Here is a 19,665-nt window from a genome sequence, read left to right as displayed (position 1 = left end):
AAACGAGCGAATAACGAGAACGAAAGAAAGATACACGCGTACATACGAACGAACGAACGAACAAACGGACGAACGTAAAATTGTAAAAACTATTAAAAAATTTCGCATAAAAACGAGAAGAAGAGCTGGAGCCTACGGCAGGGCTGAATATATATATATATATATACATATATATATATATATATTTTGGCGTTAGTCACTGGCCGATTATTGATTTTGTCTTTCGGATGGCCGCGGCACGCAGGCAAGCACACAGGCAAGCAAGCAACCAGGAACACGTTCGTTCGAGTGAAAGAGACAGAGATAGGAGTTCAGAGAGATGCGCGTGAGAATGTGTACGTGTATTATATATATATACATACATACACATATATATATATACATATGAGAAAAAGAGAAAGAGAAAGAGAAAGAGAGATTTGTGCTGGGCGAGCAACGAGCAACTACGATACAACTACGACCCACGACCACGACCACGCGACCACGAACCACGAACCACGACCACCACGACGATGACGACGACGACGACGACGACGACGACGACAACGATGATGACGACTACGTGAGGGGTTACAAAGCTACGAGAAACGCATTAAATACTCGAGATGTGCGATGTCCTCGGACGAGTCCTCCTCGGCATGTATATTGTATATACATATTGTAATATACATATACATACATATACACGACCATATAGATACTATATAGTTATATGTGTACTCATATATAAATATGTATATATGTAATATACATATATATATGTATATTGAGCGTTGCAGCTTGAAACAGCGGCGTTGGGACAAAGGACGGAGCCTAAATTGATTGCGTCTAAAACCTAACGAGCTTTCTCGCCTTTTCGCCATCCTCTCTCTCTCTCTCTCTTTCTCTCTTTCTCTTAGGACGTCGTCGATGAATCTTTCGTACTGGGAAAATATATGAGAGACTGTGAGAGCTTTTCGGTACTCTCTCTTTTTCCACCTCTATCTCTATCTTACTCTTTCTCTTTTTCTTTCTTTCTTTCTTTTTATCATCCCCTCCTCTTTTTTTTCTTTTTTTTCTTCTCAAACGTATCACCCTACTCATCGTTGTCGACTCTCTTTCCTTTGGCAAGCGAACTCGTTTGACGTGAGCCGAAGATATTACTACTACTACTACTACTACTGCTACTGCTACTGCTACTGCTACGACACAGACTACTCTATATGTATGCATGTGTACAACACAAATCAACTCGGTGCTTTTGTTCGTTCCTACGAATCGATGATCCTACCCGTAGCCCTTCCCCTCCTCCCCTAGATGAAAATCGAATTAAAATCGAATTAGAAGCATTTTTACGTGTGATTCAGCGTACAACTATTCCCACGTCCGGTCATATAAAGGGCAGAAACGTTGGATCGTAGATCCTCTCTCTCTCTCTCATCTCATCTCCACCCTCTATGAATTGTTCTTACGAACTGTTCTATTCCCTAGAATATTACGGGGTTGTGGCTCCGGTTAGATGGTTAGATGACTGCGTTGGCTGCTTGTTTGATTCCTTGCTCGCATCCTTGCTTGCTTGCCGAGCTGCTGCTGGGCTGCTGGTGTCGTCGTGCTCATGAATTTTCTATCGCTCGTCGAAATGATTAAATGATCTTCGTTGAAACGAGGGGTAGTAGTAGAATAGTATAGACTCGACCGTCGCCCTTTTACGTGTCTAACGTGACACTGCCAAGTGCCATTCGAAATTCTCCCCTATAGCGGGTAGGTGATCATCTATTATTTATATTAATAGGTACCAACGGAGTCGAGAATCAGTGGTGGGAGAAGATGATGCGAGCAAGTGCTTAAGTACTTGAATATTAATGATACAAGGGTTAAAAGCCTTCGTTTATTACCTAATCGAGCGAGCTAATCATTCTACTTTACTATATATATATATATCTTTCCTCGCTTTATCTCATTATCATTCTCTCTTGACTTTAAACTATCCAACTTGACTACTTGACTTTTGTTTCCTCCTCAGTGGGAGGGGGAGGGAGAAAAGAAAAAAACAACAAAGACGCGAATATTATTATATTTTAAATCGCTATTATTTCGATGAAATAGAATATTTTTTTGCGAGGGGGTAAGAGTAAACCTCGCAATTAGTCTAACTCTATTTTAGTTATTTCTCCAAAGAGCTTTTCAGAGAGAATGCTCGTAAAGTTTACCGCCGCTGCCGCCGCCGCCGCCGCCGACAAACAAAGCGATGATTTCCGGATGGACGAGTGGAACCCCACAAAAATTGACCGATAATGCACACACCAGAATTCTGTCTACTAGTCTACTACTAGTTCTGGGAAAACGAATAGACTTTAGCGGCGCAGAGACTGGCAGGCAAATAAATAAGGGCGTCGTGGAAAATCGTAGAAGTACGAGTATATCCGAGCAATTTGGGCGTTACGCGCGATTGTCAACGGTAACGCTTATAAATTCTCCTAAAGCTCATCGCAAAGAGGGTGGCCTGGTTGTGTTTAGCCAGACTACTATTATCTCTCTCTCTCCCTCTCTCTCTCTCTTTCTTTCTACCGAGAAACCTGAGAAAGGGGATATAAATCTCGACTCTAACCGAATTAAGTTGGAAGTATGGACCGAACTTTCGCCACGCCCTTTGCCGCCGATGAAACGCTATCGAAACCACCGAGTCTGCGTGTTGTGAAAAGCTCGAGATTCATAGACCAAGCAGAGAGAGCCAACCGTGAATTTAGCAAAAAAGACTAACACGGAAACTCCGCGAAACAAATGATCGCTCTTGTTACAGATTATTCACAAATGTGGATAACTACTACTACTACTACTACGGAAAATCTACAATCGGATCTAATGATTTTACTGCTCCATTTCGTTACTCGTAATCTATTATAATATATTTATCATCGTTAATAATCTATTTGGTTATGTGTATACGTTAAACGTAATTTCGTTTTTCCTTTTTTTCTTTTGTTAACGCAAAATTTTCTACGATAATTAATCCTGCATCTTCGTTACTTTCAAATCAACGAATCGGTAAACGAATCCAGATATACGCTTTCATAGTTAATCGTTGAATATATTATATATACACTGATGAAATATCAAAAGATTTACAAGCAAACGTATAAACAACGAAAATGATACGATTGATACTACAATAGAAAATGATCGAATTTACTGATCAATGGTTAATGAGCTCGCTCGTGCGAACGATTTCTCCTACCAGCTTTACTAATAATTCGACAAGTTAGAAGGAACTACTTTCCAAGGGTAGAAAAAGACCCTTTTTGCCGTTCGGTAAGCAAGTGTCCCTCGTAATGATGTTCCCGACGCGTGCCAGAGTCTCAGCATGGGGTACATATAGCCCATGGTTAAAACCCCCAAGATCTAAGTCCGTCCAACTCGACCATTTACCACTCGATGACCGAAGGAACACGAACGAAACGAAGAAGGGCAACGCCTCGTGCACTTATTATGCGTCAAATAAGTCTCCAACGTTTTCTTCCACCTTCTACCACGAAATTAATTGGCTAGGCATCATCCCTATCATCGTGGGATTGTGGACAACTTATAAAGGGATATGTTGCTTACACTTCCGCGTAAATTTTCACACGAAATTTACAAACATTTGAGAGATTTATCCGTCATTATTATTATTATTATTATTATTATTATTATTATTATTATTATTATTATTATTATTATTATTGAATCATTTATTTGACTATTTGTTTAACCAAATTAAACAAATAGAGAAATAAATGAAAAATATTATTCTTTATACTAATCATTTCTAGTCGCGTGACCGTAAAGAGAATTCACGATTCTCGCTATTTTATTCGCGCAACAACACAAAAGTTCAAAATCATAAATTCACGGCCGATTGCATGCGGAATGAATGATAACGCGATAAAACACAATAATGTATTTACATTCGACGTGTACATCTACAATCCATGTATTTATAAATCAAATACGTTTGAACGAGAACGTTTCGACGTGTAATATCGGATTACCAACGATAATCGGATTTCACAGGGCATCCATCGTTATTTCCGTCGTTGATGAAAACTCGAAAATATGATTTTCCATAGGTTACGCCTGACGACCTTTACCTTTTCCTTCAAACGATTCGAAAAAGGGATGGTCGCTTTTTTTTTTTTTACCTTAATACGAATAACAAGTCACAACTAAGAAATAGAGGAAGAAGAAGAAGAAGAAAATAAAAGGGAAAGAAAGAAAGAAAGAAAAGAAAAAAGAATAAGAAGATTAAAAAAAAGGAGGGGGGAAGAAAGCAAAAAGAAAAAAAGAGAAAGACTCGATATCTCATTATCGAACGATCGCAAACTAAACTCATCGTTGGAGAGTAAGTAACGAGATCTCCAATTATCTTCAGGGACAGTGTCTCGATCGTACTTATTTAGAAACATTACGGAAAAAGAAAGATGGGGAGCAGAATGAAGAAGAAGAAGAAGAACAAGAACAAGAACAAGAAGATAAAGAAGAAAATGAAGAAGAAATCGGACGCGAGAGTCGAAGAAAACGCTCAAATAACGAAGAACAATATGAAGTGAAAAAGGAGGAGAGAGAAAGGGAGGGGAAAAGTTGGTAGTGGTAGTAGTAAAGATATTTCCGTGATTAAAATAAAAACTCGTTGGGATTCGGTTAGGTGATTTTTCAAGGGTCCTCATGAGTCCAGTTGATATACCTGGAGTATATACGCGATTCACTCGAAGGCATCATCGTTGATGCGTAATATACAACACGTACCTACCTACACAAACACCGTTGACGTTGGTTTAGGTAATATAACGTATAGTATTACTCGAAGACAGGTGGGAGTCAGCCATCATCTTGGTGTTCATCGACGTATCGGTGGTGATCCATAGTAACTCACACTAGGATTTCCTGTTAGTACCGATTGCCTCCCCTCCCTCCTCCTCCCCCTACCCCTCCTTATCCTCCTCTACGCAAAAGCCTCTATCTTTCCTTTCTTTCTCACATCCCTCGCAAGCCGTAGGCAAGCCGTCTCGCGTCTGCTTTCCCCTTTCACCCTCACCTCTCTCTCTCTCTCTCTCTTTATTCCCATTTCCATTCTCATCTTCTTGTTTTGGTCCAATAGTCAGTCGTCGGTCTGATCGATGATACGCCAACAGGCAGTACTGCGCATGGCCGACTAAATACAAACTCGCTCCTTATTATACATAGGGTGTGCCAATAAAGGGGGTGGCAAGAGTGAGAGGAAGAGAGAGAGAGAGATTGTGCGAGCGAGCGAGTAAGAAAGTAAGACAGAGAGAGAGAGAGAGAGAGAGAGAAAGAGAGATAGAAAGTATGAGAGGGGAGGTCTAGGAAACGAAGGAGAAGGTGGAGAAAAGGTAAAGCCGTTCTCTCGTTCTCCTTCGAGTCGACGAACTTGCCGTCATAAAGGAAGCTCTTACTCGTTGACGTTGCAACTATCGTTACCATCCCTCTTTCCCTCCCACCCCCCATCTCTTCATCTCTAACTCACACTCCTTCCTTCTCATCCCCTTAACTCGTCTAAAATATTCTAGGACGTCAGAAGGATACACAATTTCCGATCAGGAAGGTTTCCTAACTAACTAACTTGAAAAACGATCGATCAATTTTCTAAAAATGACAAAGTTTCATGGTGTACTACGTGGTGTCTTTCCGTTCTCTTTGCCAATTAACAACAATTTACGACACGATTTGGATCGAAAATTTTTCGTTACGTTTATGTATCCATTTTTTTTTCTTACCTCTTTTTTTTTCTAAGGTAATATTTTCCATTTACCCTCTAATAACGACGCTATGAATTTATTTCAAAATTTATATTGTTTATTTTATATAGATACACATAAAACCGGGCGGATTAAGTTAAAATCGCTCGAAAATAGAAGCAAGAGAGAGAGAGAGAGAGAGAAAGAGAGAGAGAGAGAGAGATAGGACTGGACCGTATCGGACCAGTCCCTGTGTGAAAGCAAACGTTCGCTGACATTAACGTTAACGTTGATAAATCGGCAAAAAAGCGACGGCTTGTTCGAATCTAAGCGGAAGATAATTTCGGGGTGGCAGGGCAAATTGACAGGGCAACGCGTTTCCATTCATTCGAATTACGTTCCGATTCTGGCGGTGACTTTAGTATTGTTGCTACAAATTGGTACACGCCCTGACCCCCCTCCCACCCAACCCTCACCCTCTCCTCGTCCACCCCTCTAGCAATGGCTTCCCTTTACCTCTTCTCTCTCTCTCTCTCTCTCTCCCTCCCTCCCTCTCTCTCTTTCTTTCTCTATCCTTCTACATGCACGATTTGTATACGTCGAGCTTTTTAAATAACATCCTCGGATATACAATTGTATACTCAAGAGACGAATGCGATTGACGTTAACGTTCCTTTTCTAATCTCACTTTTAATCGACTCCGAGATAACTATCTATCTATCTATCCATCTTTGTTTTTTTTTATTATTTTATCCGTTTGCCTACCTTTCGCTAACTAAGATTAAATAACAGGTTCATTTTTCTATCTCATGTTTTTTTTTTTCCTTTTCTTCTTCTTCTTCTTCTTCTTATTGTTAGTTAACTACAATTATTATCAAAAATTATTCTCTCCCTACTCAATCTTGTAACAAATTTGACATCGTTGGTAAGAAAAAGAAAGATCTGCTTCATTACTCCGACAAAAATAAGACGAATAAAAAGAAAGAAAGAAAATGGTACAGAAAAAGTAAAGTAAAAGTAGAAAAAAAAAAAGAAGAAGAAAGAGATTCGTGACATCGAAAAGAAAGAGAATTTTACGTGAGATACTACTTGGAGGAGAATCCTCAAGAAGCCGACGACTCGTACGATAATCGTACTTTATGTGGATTTAACGAGTGAGAATTCGGAGGAAAACACAGTCTTGCGTTTCTCTCGTGGAAACGAGTCGCACTATCCTCTCCTCTCTCTCCCTCTCTCTCTCTCTCTCTCTCTATCCCTTTATCTCTCTAGTCTCGTTTCACGATTATTATCTACGTGGAATATTTACGCGCAATTAAGCAAATAACTCTTAAAAATTGGAGAAATGAAGATGAAGAAAATGAGAGAGAGAGAGAGAGAGGGGATGGGAAGAGAGAGAGAGAGAAAGAGAGAGAGCTTTTAACTATCAGTCGTATTTAATCGAGCTCGCCAGACGGACTTTAACTTGAAAAAGACTAAAGATGATCTCGTTAAGATATATTACAATTTATCATTTATGATTAGACTCGAATAGATACTTATTTTAGATATTACATATATGTACGTATATATGTAGGAGTAAACGCGTGGAAATCGAGCTCGTTAAAATCGGCTACAGGAGAATATGCCACGTGTGTTCGCGGTAGGTGGTCGGATCATCCGGATCGTTAGCAAGTAGCCTAACTGGATCAAAAGGATGAACAAATAGGATCGTGGCTAGAGGCCTTTTAAATATAATAGTTAACTGCGAAGAGGCATCCGTGTTGCAATTGAATCAATGTTTTTAATACGAGTGTGTATTTGTTAGTATGCGAAGTGATTAGATATTTTCAATGCTAGCGAATTATAGTAATAATGATTAATAAAAGTATATATATATAACAATTTTTCGAAATATTTGTAATATTATTTTGTATTAATGTTAAAGGGACGTTTGAATTTTGTATTTCAGGTGTGGTTTCAAAATCGGAGAGCTAAATGGCGCAAAACTGAAAAATGCTGGGGTAGAAGTACCATAATGGCGGAGTATGGTCTATACGGTGCGATGGTTCGACATTCTTTGCCACTTCCAGAGACTATTTTGAAGAGTGCTAAGGAGAACGAATCGGTGGCTCCATGGTTGCTTGGTGAGTATACAATTCGACTTTTTATTTTTAATTAATATATATAAAACACGCATCCGATAGGGAATAAACAAAGTCCGTTATAAATCATTTCAATAGCTAGTTGATTTGTAACAACGAAAACAGACGAATTAAAAGAAACAAAAAAAAAAAAGACGCAATCAAACGAAGCAAAAATGGAAAGGAAGTTAATAAGGATAAAAAAAGAATAAAGAAATTATTATTTGGATTGATCGTACGACGAGAGTGGCAAACAAAAAATTAGAAAAAAAAAAGAAACGTTCGTTTATAAGCAATTGGAGCAATCACGAAAAATGTCGAATTTTTTTTTCTGTCCGTTTCTATCAGCGCAATCGTCTAAGACAAGCGGCTTTAGTCAAGATTTCGAAAATAATCAAGAACTGATTGACTGTGGGCCCGTAGGGATGCACCGAAAGTCGATCGAAGCGGCGGAACATCTCAAGTCTGGTGGCGAGGACAGCGGAAACGACCATAACGGGAGCGGAAGTAGCCCTCATCATAATCATCACCAGGGTGGACCTACCAGTTCCGAGAGTGGACAAGAGAGCCAAGATGGTATGGGGCCGTCTTCTTCGACAGGCAAGTTTTATCTTCTTTTTTTTTAATTTTAACAATAACGATTGGTACGGTTCTTATTTTTGAATATTTCAATCGACGCTAATTTTTGTCCGATCAATTAACCGAATAAAAAAATAACCGTGCATTAGAAGTCAATTCGAACTATAAATTTTTCTTCGCAACAACATCAACTTCAATCACGTTTTTGTACGATTACATTTTTTCTTTTTGCAAATGTGACCCCGCGCAATCTTTAAAGTATAATCAATTATCTACAAAAATTATTTATACTTTATATTAAAAACCGAATATATATTGTCTATGGGTAAAATTGATAATGCGTGTACTTAATTATTCGTTACGTAGTTATACACGCTAACGGTTAATTGATAAATTAATTGATAATTAAAAGAACACGGTTTACAATTACTTAATAATTTTTAATTTAATCGTAGATCTTTTGGTTTCTTGTTTCTAGCCTATACAAATAATTCGATCTAAATTAAATATTAAATCCTTGTCATTTTTGCATATTTGTTAATCCATTTGTATCTTTGTTATATTCAATTAAATCGTATAACAGTTAAAATTCTTTAACGATTGTCTCGACTACTGTAAAATCTATAAAAAAGAAAAAGAAAGAAGAATAAATAAAAGGAATAAAAAAACCCCCTCGATAAAATATGGTATTCTGTTCGTTTTCTTTAGGAGTCGTACAGGACACAGAACAACTGAGGAACGAGAGCATCGCCTGCTTGAGGGCGAAAGCTCAGCAACATCAATTGCAACTGAGCTTGCAACCAACGGCAGCTCCAACAGGCAGCTCTTATCAGACAGGACCGCAATCGAGCACACTCCATGCTTCGGTTTAATCATTCTCGTCAAAGTTTTTCATCTTGATTCTCGAAAAAAAAAAAAAAGGAGGAAGAAACATTGACGACGACTTTAGTCTGGACTATTCGCCTAATCGTCGAATAAAAGAACGAAAAAAGGAAAAGGAAGAAGTAATAAGAAAATAACACTACATTTCTTTATTCTATAACGAACGTAAGGAAATGAAGAAAAAAAAGGAATAAGAGAGAAAAGAGAGAGAGAAAAAAAAAAGTAAAATACGTTCGAGGAGGAAGATCGAGATCTCGTTATATGAATCGATCATTAAAATATATTTTCTAATCGATGAAGATATATTAATGATATTATGATGAAAAAAAAAACAATGAATCCCAAATTTTCGACTGCTGACTCGTGAGGACGATCAGGGTAAACGAACTGACATTTTAAACAAAAAATACAGAAGAAAAAATGATACAAGAGAAACACAGGTAATACGTACAAGAGAGAAAGAAATAAAAAAAAAAGGAAAAATATTAATTTACGTGAGCAACGAATAAATCGAACAAATATACATATATATATATATATATATTTCGATATCCAACACGAATGAGATACCTCCTTTGGTATATGTATATATGTAATCCGATCAACGAAAATTTACCAAAAGAAAAGAAGAAAAAAAACACAGGAAAAAGATAATAAAATAAAATTGACGGTCTCTATAATATACGTATGCGCAACGAAAAGAAATAAGAGAAATACAGAAACTTCATCAACGAAAAATCAGGGCCTATAAATGGCCATCTTTAAATCGATACTTTAACAAAACGAAATCGATACGAAGAAATAAACTAATACCTAATTAAGAAATAATAGTCGCTTTTAAATAGTGTGAGAGTGAAATAAAATGAAAAAGAAAGAAAAAGAAAGAAAGAGAAAGAAAAATGTAGAGAGAAACTAAAAAAGAAAAAGAAAAGAAAAGAAAAGAAACGAAACGAACGAATAAACAATTAAACGAACAAATAAATAAATAAAATAATTAATTAATTAAACAAATACACGAGAAACGAAGACTTTTCGCCTTTTAACAAAAATAAAATAAAATAAAATAAAGTAAAATAAAATAAAATAAAATAAAATAAAAGAAAGAAAAAAAAGACATACTACGCAAAATGATTCGCAACGAAATGTTAAATAGGAACGACGTTAGGTACATCGAAATGAGTGAATGTGTGATTTGTATGAGAGAGTGAAAGAGAGAAAAAAAAAGTGCGAGAGAGAGAGGAAACAAGATTTTGAATTATTTCAAAACGGAAAAAGAGAATGAGTGAAAGAGACGCACGTAAGAAAAGCGTTTATTAGCGAACACTTCCTATACCCAAGTACTTAAAGAAGACATAACTGTTGTCAAATGTGCAATATATCGATATAAGTTATAGTTCTATAAGGTATATTATACTTTATTAATGGATACACCTACGCGCGTGGTGGTATGGGAGTAAACGACGATTAACGATATATATGTATGTATATGTATGTGTGAAAGAAAGAGATTACGATGGTATGCGAAAAAATATGAATCGTGTTTGATGATTTACAAATTTCATTTTTAATCGGATCTCTTAAAAAAGAAAAAGAAAAAGAAAAAGAAAATCATGATTATATATCGAAAACGTCATTACCTTTCTCCTTAATCCACTACTGTATATAAATATATATATAAATACAAAGGGTATATATATATATACTATAAACATATATACATATATATATAAATACACACAAAAATAAATATATGTGGTTGAGAGGCAAGTATAGTAAAGTAAGATAAAGTAAAGTAAAGTAAAAAATAAAATAAGGTAAGGTAAAGTAAAGTAAAAGTAAAATAAAAAATAAAATAAAATAAAATAAAATAAAATAAAGTAAAGTAAAGTAAAGTAAAATAAAGTAAAGTAAAGTAAAGTAAAATAAGGTAAAGTAAAGTACAGTCAAATGGCGAAGCTTATTTCTTTTCGCGATTTTTAATGCTCTCGCGTGAAAATAATAAATCACCATTCTCCATAGAACGCCATAAGTTCCTCTAATAAAATCTCTGTAAGATAGAATCGTGAAATATATTCGATGTAATTTTTGATTTCATTCGGATCTATCGCATTTCGTTCGTCTAATTTAAGAACCAATAAAATCGGTCATTTGTAACATCTTGTAACTCTTATAGACGAATTCTTAATATACGTAATACGTTTTATCGCGTATTAGGAAGTATATTTTCTAGAGGAACGAATTGGTGGAGAATTGTTTACGATAAAATATACGTCGATGAACTTGTTAATAATATTACGAAAATAATGACGACGACGACGACTACGATGACGACGACGATGACGACAACGACGATGATAACGACGAAGACAAAGACAACAAAGTAAAAATAAAAAAATAAGAAATAAAGGATTAAACAAATAATAATAAAGAAACAAAAAACAAAATAAAATACGAGCAAAGCAAATGTTTAAATCGTGAAAGGAAACTCCGATGACACACAACGCAAGTCGGATCTAGAGATCGAGATCTTACTGTATCCGAATGCCCCAACGCATGCATAGTAGTCGGCTAGTGTACGTAATAAATAAAGTTTCTGAACAAAAAAAAAGATGGATTCAATAATTTATCAAATTTTTTTATGAGACCTTAAATAAATCTCTCCCCTAAACTTCTCTCTCTCCTTATTCTTTTTCTCGTATCTTTTCTTTTTTGTTGGAAACAAATAAATATTATATATATACAAATTAAATATTGATATAATGTTACGTTTTATAGTGAAATCATTTTCAATATCGTTATTAATTTAAATTCTTATCGAAACATCCAGATAAATTTAAGAACATCGACTTAATGAAAGAATTAGAAGGCCCCGTCTCATGGGTCCCACCCTGAGGGACTTGCCCAAATGTTTCTACTGTACGAAGGATAAAGAAATTAATGAATAGATACAAATTAAATGGTAATGAGAAGTATTCATCTTGAAAATATAAGTAAAATTGGAGTACATTAAAAATTAAATGATATGTTATTTCAATGAATAAAAAATATTTTAATTTTGAAGATAATTAAAAAATATTCGTAGCTTGATTTCATTATAATAGAAGCGAATATGCTAAAGTTATGTTAAAAAGCAGAAATAACTTATCATTAGTTTATTACTTTATTCTTAAGGAAGTTATTTCATGAGATTAATTATGAGAATAATTATAAGAAGGATTCTCCTGATGATTTCATATAGCATCGTTTCTTTTCAGATGGCTCCACTTGCTGAAATGGACAATAATAATAGTTCTTTATTGTTCTATACTGTTTTTATACAGTGACGACATCTGGAGAAATAATGTTACCGACCGGAATTTAAAAATTGTAGATAAGATCTGCATTATCGACTTAGTTATAACAAATTGAAACGTCGGTAAATTAGATGTCGGTAAGTTAAATTTCTATAAATTGAATGTTGGTAAATCAAATGTCGGTAAATCAAATGTCGGTAAATCAAATGTCGGTAAATTAAATGTCGGTAAGTTAAATTCTCAAAAGATTCCATTTCAGCATCGAAAAGAAGATTATATTATGGTAAACGGTAGTATGAAATTATTATGTTCACAAATAAATGAGGTACTTTGATATGTTTCCTATACAGATAACATAAAAGTTGGTTGGTTAGTTTCTCAATTGAATTTGTAAATGTATTCCATTTTCTGGACTTAACGTAAAACCTCGTTTCAAATATTTGACTTCAGTTGGAGTATTCGGCCCTGGGAAATATTCGTACTTTCTTAACGCATTTACAAGGGCTATTTTCATTTCCACTATTCCAAATCGTGTACCTTAAAAACAAAAGTTAAAGCAAATTATAATGCACGTTAGACTTTCATCGATTATCTGCTATTATCTATACACAGGGTATTCTAATTAAAATATCTCTTTTGTTTTTAATGCTGTATATAAAGAAATATACAAATGAAGTTTGAACAATTTTATAAATAATAAGATGACCAAAGAAAAATATATTTCTCATAACGTATTTTTCTCTTTTAAAAGTAATCAAATTAAACAAATAAATATTGTCAATATTGTTAAAATAAATGAGATATTTAGAGTTGAATTTCTACGTACGAAATTTGTTATATTGTATTATACATAAATATCATACCAGGACATATTCTTGGTCCCTCCCCAAATGGCAAATAAATATATTGATTCCTAGAACGAATTTCTTCGTCCGTAAATCGTTCCGGAATAAATTTATCTGGTTCCGGATAATATTCAGGATCTCTTTGTATTCCAAGCACAGGAATTATCATTATAGTACCTACGGGTACGACGATATTATAATTTGGTAATTCGATTTCTTTATTACAAATGCGATTTAAAATTGGCATTGTTGGATATTTCCTCAATGTTTCTGCAATCAACAATAATCAAATATTATTCGGTTTTTTTTCGATCGATAAGATTAATTACTTTGATAAATACCTAATATAACCATTTGAAGATAAGACATTTCGTTAATTGCTTCAATAGTAATGCCGTCATGTTTCTCTAAAATCATATCGATCTCTTCGTGTACTTTTTGTTGAATATCTTGATTTAGGGCTAACTCATAAAGACAGAAAGTAAGCGTAGTTGATGGAGACTCAAAACCAGCCAAATAATAACCAAATGATTGTGCTGCCCCTTCTAACATGGTTAATTTTTTTACTTTTGCTGTGATGATATAAGGAATAAGTATTATAAATTATTTTGAAAGAAAAATTTATCCAAAAGATTAAATTAATTATAATAAAATTTTGTTTTATTTTCCCTTAAAAAGTTCAATCTAATATGCAAATTTAATCTAACGCATTAATGTAATTACATTTGTTTTATTTTTTACAATAAATTATGTTAAATCATTTAACTTAATGTTACACTTTATATTACTTACTCTGTACATCAGATTTTTTTCCTTCATCATAATCAACATATCCGTTCTCCATCATTTGTATTATCACATTTAAGAAATCGTCTCTAACAATGTTATTCACTTTTCGATACTCCACGGTGGTCTTAAAAACTTTCATGAAAATTTCGGACTTTCCAACATATGGTATTGAAAATATTTTCAATATTTCAGGGACAAATAACATCATAACATTTTTTAAAATATTCGAAGAAAACATCTTTCTACCACACTGATTAAATTCGGATTTTGGGTCTTTAAGACAATTGCTTTCTACCCCAAAGGCAGTTGACATTATAACATCTATCAAAAAACTGAATCGTGTTGATTAAATATTAGTTTTTTTTTATGAAATGTTTTTTTATTGAAATATTGTTAGTTAAGATATTAATTTGAGATGGTACAAATTTTGTCTAGTTATTTCGTGAAATATCAAACAGAATGCATTGTTCAGAATGAAACAGCACAAAATTGAAATTTAAAATGTTAATAATTTAACGAATTAATAAATTACCGTTATCACGTTATCTTACCAACGAGCAATATCCTTTATCTCGATTTCATTTTTATTTTTGGCTTTATCCGCGAGAAATTCTTCCAAAGCGTATCCTTTGTCTCGTACAATTGCAAACATACATTTGATCTTTCCGTTCGAATTAAAAGTTGGCGCTAAGCGTAAGCGCGTATTTCTCCATTTTTTTCCATGCAAAAAAAGCAAATTTCCCGAAAACGGATCGTTCTTTTCGTTGCAATAGTATCCGTGATCTTGAAAATTTGTAAATGCTTGCGCCAATACGAAACGTATCAAATCTGGATCATTGATCACGAGATTTGGTTTGTACATCGAGAATGTACCGATATAGGGAAACTTTTTGTACTTGAAGTAAATCTCAGCAAAGATTTCGCCTTTAAAAATTATTGCAACAAAAAAAAAGAAAATAGTTGAGGATAAAGAAAAAATTGATTTTCAGTTATAACTATTTAAAAAAGAAAAAAAGAATAATAAAAATAAAAGTATAACAATTTACCGAATATTTTTCTTTCGAGTATAACATCGAGAAAATTTCCAACGGGAAACATTGGTTTCACGTAAGGTACACCTCTTTTACTCCAAAAGTTGAAAACATATATTTTGTAATACAGATATGTTCCAATAATGATAAAAATCAAAACATAGATTAGCTCTGACAATATCCAAGAAATCGCCATAATTATTATAGTCGAAGGTAATTTCTCTTTTCTTTTTAAATTACCCTAAACGCTGAAAATCATGAGGGGTATTTCATAAAAATTTCATACTTCGATGATTAATCGAAAATTTGTTTAACGATGGGAGTAATTACGATCGTTATTTATCGTTATATTGTAATGAATAAATTTAGTTATACGTATATGCAACATTAATCCTATAAAATTTTCATTTATAGACAATTTTCGTGCTAAAGTATTATATTATACTACAGATATTACTTCTTACGAGAAACCTAATATATAGAATTAAAAACACGAGTCTTTAAGATAGCAAAAAATATTCTCGATTTACGTAATGCCGATATAATAATAAATATTTACGAGAAGAGATAAAATAACGTTTACGCAAACCTATAACTATCTACGTTCATCCAATCTCCTACAGTAATTAATGGTAGTAAGTATAATAATTAAAAAAAAAAAAAAAAAGAAAAACAAAAACAAAAAAAATTTTTGAAAAACTTTATGAAAGTAAAAAAAAATCTAGTATCTCTGTCAATTAAAAATATAGAACTTAGAACTGAGGACATGATGAGATCTTTGATAATCATAAAAAAAAACGATATCAAACATTATCAATCACAATATCAATCACTCATATACTTATAAGCAACTATGTTAACCTTTCGCGGTCGGAAGGCGCCTCTCGTGCGCTACGGCTATTCGTACCGCAGGTCGGATGGCGCATGAGACGCGACAACGTAGGCTTGGCAAAAAAAGCCAAACTAAAACGAAGCACTATTCGATTCAGCGTCATTAATTTACCCTTAGATCAAAAAATCAGATTGTAGCCGAAAAAAATTCCAGTTTAGCTATTTTTGACTTGCCTAAACGGTGTTTATGCTTGATTGCGTTATTAACAATAATTAACAATTGCGTTATAAATAATAGGAATGCCGTATAGGTATTTGAGAATGTTCCTTAACTGTTGATACCCTTTCGTATCAAGTGTCAAATAAAACATCTTAACAGAGATAAGATTAAAATTAATAAACAGTTCTTTTGAGTCTTGACCAATGTTTTGTAAACTATCATAAAAAACTAAAATACAGAGATTAAAATTACAAAATTATATTCTTAATGGTATAAATATAGATAAACTATCAAAATATAACAATTTTGATAAGATAATTTATGTAGAAGGTAATTTTATTGTACCTATAACGTTCCCGACACATGCGCGAAAATCGCGTCGACCTGCTACTCACCCGGCCGAAAATATCGCCGACCGCAAAAGGTTAAACTGTCCGCGACCTATTTTCCTTCCAAATATAAGATAACTATGGAAAATTATTTTTTTAACATTGTATAATCCTTTCTTAATATTCCAAGAAAAGGGAAAAAGAATTGTATATATATTATTTAAACAAATATAATAGGGGAGGGGGAGATATAGTTTTATTAAGTAAAATAGAATAGAGAATTGTGTCCATAATCTTCTCACTACCGAATCGCTAATTAACACTTTAATGGTCGCACAACTACGCAGTTAAACGCCTTTTAGAGGCCAGCAATATTTTTGAAGAATTATTTTTAAAATATCTTAATGTATATTCATGAAATAATTTAACGTGTGCGAACATAAGCATAAAACAAAAAATAAAAACAACAACAACGATAACAACAGATTTAATATAACACATTTAATATTTTTCCTTCGTGAGATGATAATAATAATAATAATTTGTTGCATGAGTGGCCATTAAAATGTTAATTATCGTCGTATATTTCATTATTTTTCGTCTTAATTACTAAATAAAACTATATTTTTTCAAGTCGTACTTCTTAACAAAATTATTTTTACTCGTCGTTACTGTTATTAATATAACTTTACATAATAATCTTTACCCGCGTACGTTTCATATATATTATATATATGTCATTATAAAACACAGAAGACTAATTGTGTTTATCAGAATTTATTTAATTTATGTAAATAGATTTTAATGACGCAAGAAAGCATAATTAATAAATATATACTGTATACTAATATAGATATTTATTGTTTTTTTTTTTTATAAGAACCTCTGAACCGTGGAATTTTTTCACTTGTGGACATTCGAGAGACAAATTGATTTAAAAAATTAAAAACAGTAATTTAAAAATAACTGCCTAACAATTTTAATGGCTTTCCACGAGAAATAATAATTGAAAATTATTGATTAAAAAAGTAGGATGAAAGTTTTTTTTGTTTTTTTTTGTAATAACAACTTTTAATCGATTCGATATTTAAATTAATAAACGTAACGTTAATTATTTTTACCTTGTTCCTTAAGAATTCGTATAATTTTATTCCTTTATTCCTTCGTACTTAAAACTTGGATAGCCAAAAAATTTAAGAAAAATATTTCTAATAAACAGGTAAGTACGGTTAAACACGTGAAGAAGGTTGAAGAGAAAACTCCGAAATGATTAGTAACTTGTTCGAGGAAGCTACTATATATCCTAAGAAGGTGCAACTATACAGGGTGTTCCATATATCTCTAGTCACAATTTTTTAAGTACTTGCTTGATTTTCATAAACATTTGTGTACGATCGGAATCTATTACGTCAGCGATTCGCTTGTCGAGGATGACCCGACAGGCGGCAGTTATCTCCCCCACAACACCGTTATTAAATCAACCAGTACAACGACAAAGGTTCGAGTCGTATTCGACGCTTCTGCAAAGAATAGTAAGGGCATTTCCCTTAATAGTACATTGTTAGTCGGGCCTACGATACAGGACACATTGGTAGAACATCTACTAAGATTTCGTACATATCGATACGTGTTAACCGCGGATATAGAGAAAATGTATCGGCAGATATGGATACATCCGGACGATCGGCAATATCAACGTATATTTTGGATTTATAAGGATCGAATTCGTACGTTCGAGCTTAAAACGGATACATTCAATGTCGTCAATTGTAACCATTGTGCCTTCAGGAATGCATTTATATACATATTTTAAAATGAAGCAATTTAAGACACTCCAATAAAAAAGAATCCAGAAGGTTTGATGATAAATCCAACGATGATCACCTGTAACAAGAAGAAAACTATATTAATCATACAATCAAGTGATACAATAGCCTGACATATAAGTGGTCCAATTTGCAGATGCACTTTTCAATTGAATCCTTTATTTACTTTTTATCAAATCACTAATTACCGTTGCAATAAAATTAAATTTAAACGCGTGATTTTACATTTATATAAAATAAATAAAAATAAAGAAATAGGAAAAATAAGAATACTAAGTTACTAAAAAAATTAATATCTATTAATTACTATGAAATACTTTTAAACTGCATTATATAGAAAAGAAAAATTGCAAATTTAATAAAATACGATCAAAGTGAAAAATTTTAAAGACGAAACAAGAAAAGAGAAATTACTGTAATATTTACCGAACGTTATTTAAGCTTCAAAATTTAATAATACAAAAATTTTAATATTTCTGACTCTAACTAAAAACATATGCATCTTTTGGACGATATGGCACACAGATTTGATGTGCCAAGGAGATGGAATGGTCCATCATCTCCAATTACGATTACAAATTAATGACGAGCAAATACATAATACAATAGAATATAAAATATGACTAAAGAGCTATTTTCGAAAAGTTCGAACTTATTGTTGAACCTTTGAAAATAACTTAATAGTCTATGTAGTTGCCCTCTTCAGCCACAATTAAGTGGGGGCCTCTTCGGCATAATGCCTCTTAGCCCAGTCAACGCGGGCCAAAAACTGATTTTTGCAGCCCCTGCTTGATTCTTTGATATAAGGGTAAGTTGACGACGCTGAATCGAATGGTGCTAATTTTATTTAAATTTGATCCCGAGGTTTTGAGAAAAAGGGTAAAAAAGGGTAAAAAATGGCCTTATCTTAGAATCTAGGCATTTAATCGAAAAAAGTTTCAAACAAAAGTTGTAGAGAATTGAAAAATACTAAAAAAATGTTCTATGAGTTATCTTCGTATTTTCAAAAATAAGCGCATAAAATTGGATTGAAGATGGGAAATAAATTGTAAGAGTGGGAGAAAGCAAGCTTATCCCTCCGTCGCGTTTTACACGCGAGCGAGCTAGTATGCGTGCGAGCGTCCGTGTGCACTAATACACAAACGAAGGATCTTCGGCAATCTTCGGGACTCTCGGTCTTGAATGAAAGTGCGAGTGAGAGAACAAACC

General features: G+C 33.5%; 2 protein-coding genes across 7 annotated transcripts in view; one reads left to right on the top strand and one right to left on the bottom strand.

Moving 5' to 3' along the window:
- Positions 1-10,200, top strand: part of LOC122513142 (visual system homeobox 2-like) — a 54,345-nt gene extending 44,145 nt beyond the window's left edge. For 4 of the 6 annotated variants that reach the window (XM_043640837.1, XM_043649587.1, XM_043648463.1 and 1 more), the window contains 3 exons: positions 7,660-7,834; positions 8,180-8,431; positions 9,119-10,200. In XM_043640837.1, coding sequence (XP_043496772.1) covers positions 7,660-7,834; positions 8,180-8,431; positions 9,119-9,282 — 591 coding nt within the window. In that variant the 3' untranslated portion in view covers positions 9,283-10,200. The remainder of the gene's footprint in view (positions 1-7,659; positions 7,835-8,179; positions 8,432-9,118) is intronic. The other 2 variants (XM_043630114.1, XM_043629414.1) reach the window with 1 other exon arrangement.
- A 2,379-nt stretch (positions 10,201-12,579) lies between these two features.
- LOC122521050 (cytochrome P450 6k1-like) lies at positions 12,580-15,446 on the bottom strand. Its single transcript, XM_043641452.1, has 7 exons — positions 15,266-15,446; positions 14,771-15,143; positions 14,223-14,551; positions 13,772-14,002; positions 13,449-13,700; positions 13,085-13,122; positions 12,580-12,669 (listed from the first exon to the last, which is right to left on the bottom strand). The coding sequence occupies exons 1-7, from the start codon at positions 15,444-15,446 to the stop codon at positions 12,586-12,588; spliced, it is 1,488 nt and encodes a 495-aa protein (XP_043497387.1). The 3' UTR covers positions 12,580-12,585.
- Positions 15,447-19,665: the final 4,219 nt, after the last annotated feature.

Source organism: Polistes fuscatus, unplaced genomic scaffold, assembly GCF_010416935.1.
Source record: "Polistes fuscatus isolate 324 unplaced genomic scaffold, CU_Pfus_HIC Scaffold1, whole genome shotgun sequence".
In the NCBI taxonomy this organism is placed as follows: Eukaryota; Metazoa; Arthropoda; class Insecta; order Hymenoptera; family Vespidae; genus Polistes; species Polistes fuscatus.
This window is presented reverse-complemented; position numbering and strand designations above follow the sequence as displayed.

What these genes read in the sequence shown, in the direction of transcription:
- LOC122521050 (XM_043641452.1), bottom strand. Translation starts at nt 15,446, where the DNA reads ATGGCGATTTCTTGGATATTGTCAGAGCTAATCTATGTTTTGATTTTT. An exon ending in ACTCGAAAGAAAAATATTCG is followed by an intron (nt 15,144 to 15,265) that starts GTAAATTGTTAT and finishes TAATTTTTAAAG; the next exon opens with GCGAAATCTTTGCTGAGATT. An exon ending in TGGAAATGAAAATAGCCCTT is followed by an intron (nt 12,670 to 13,084) that starts GTAAATGCGTTA and finishes TCGATAATGCAG; the next exon opens with ATCTTATCTACAATTTTTAA.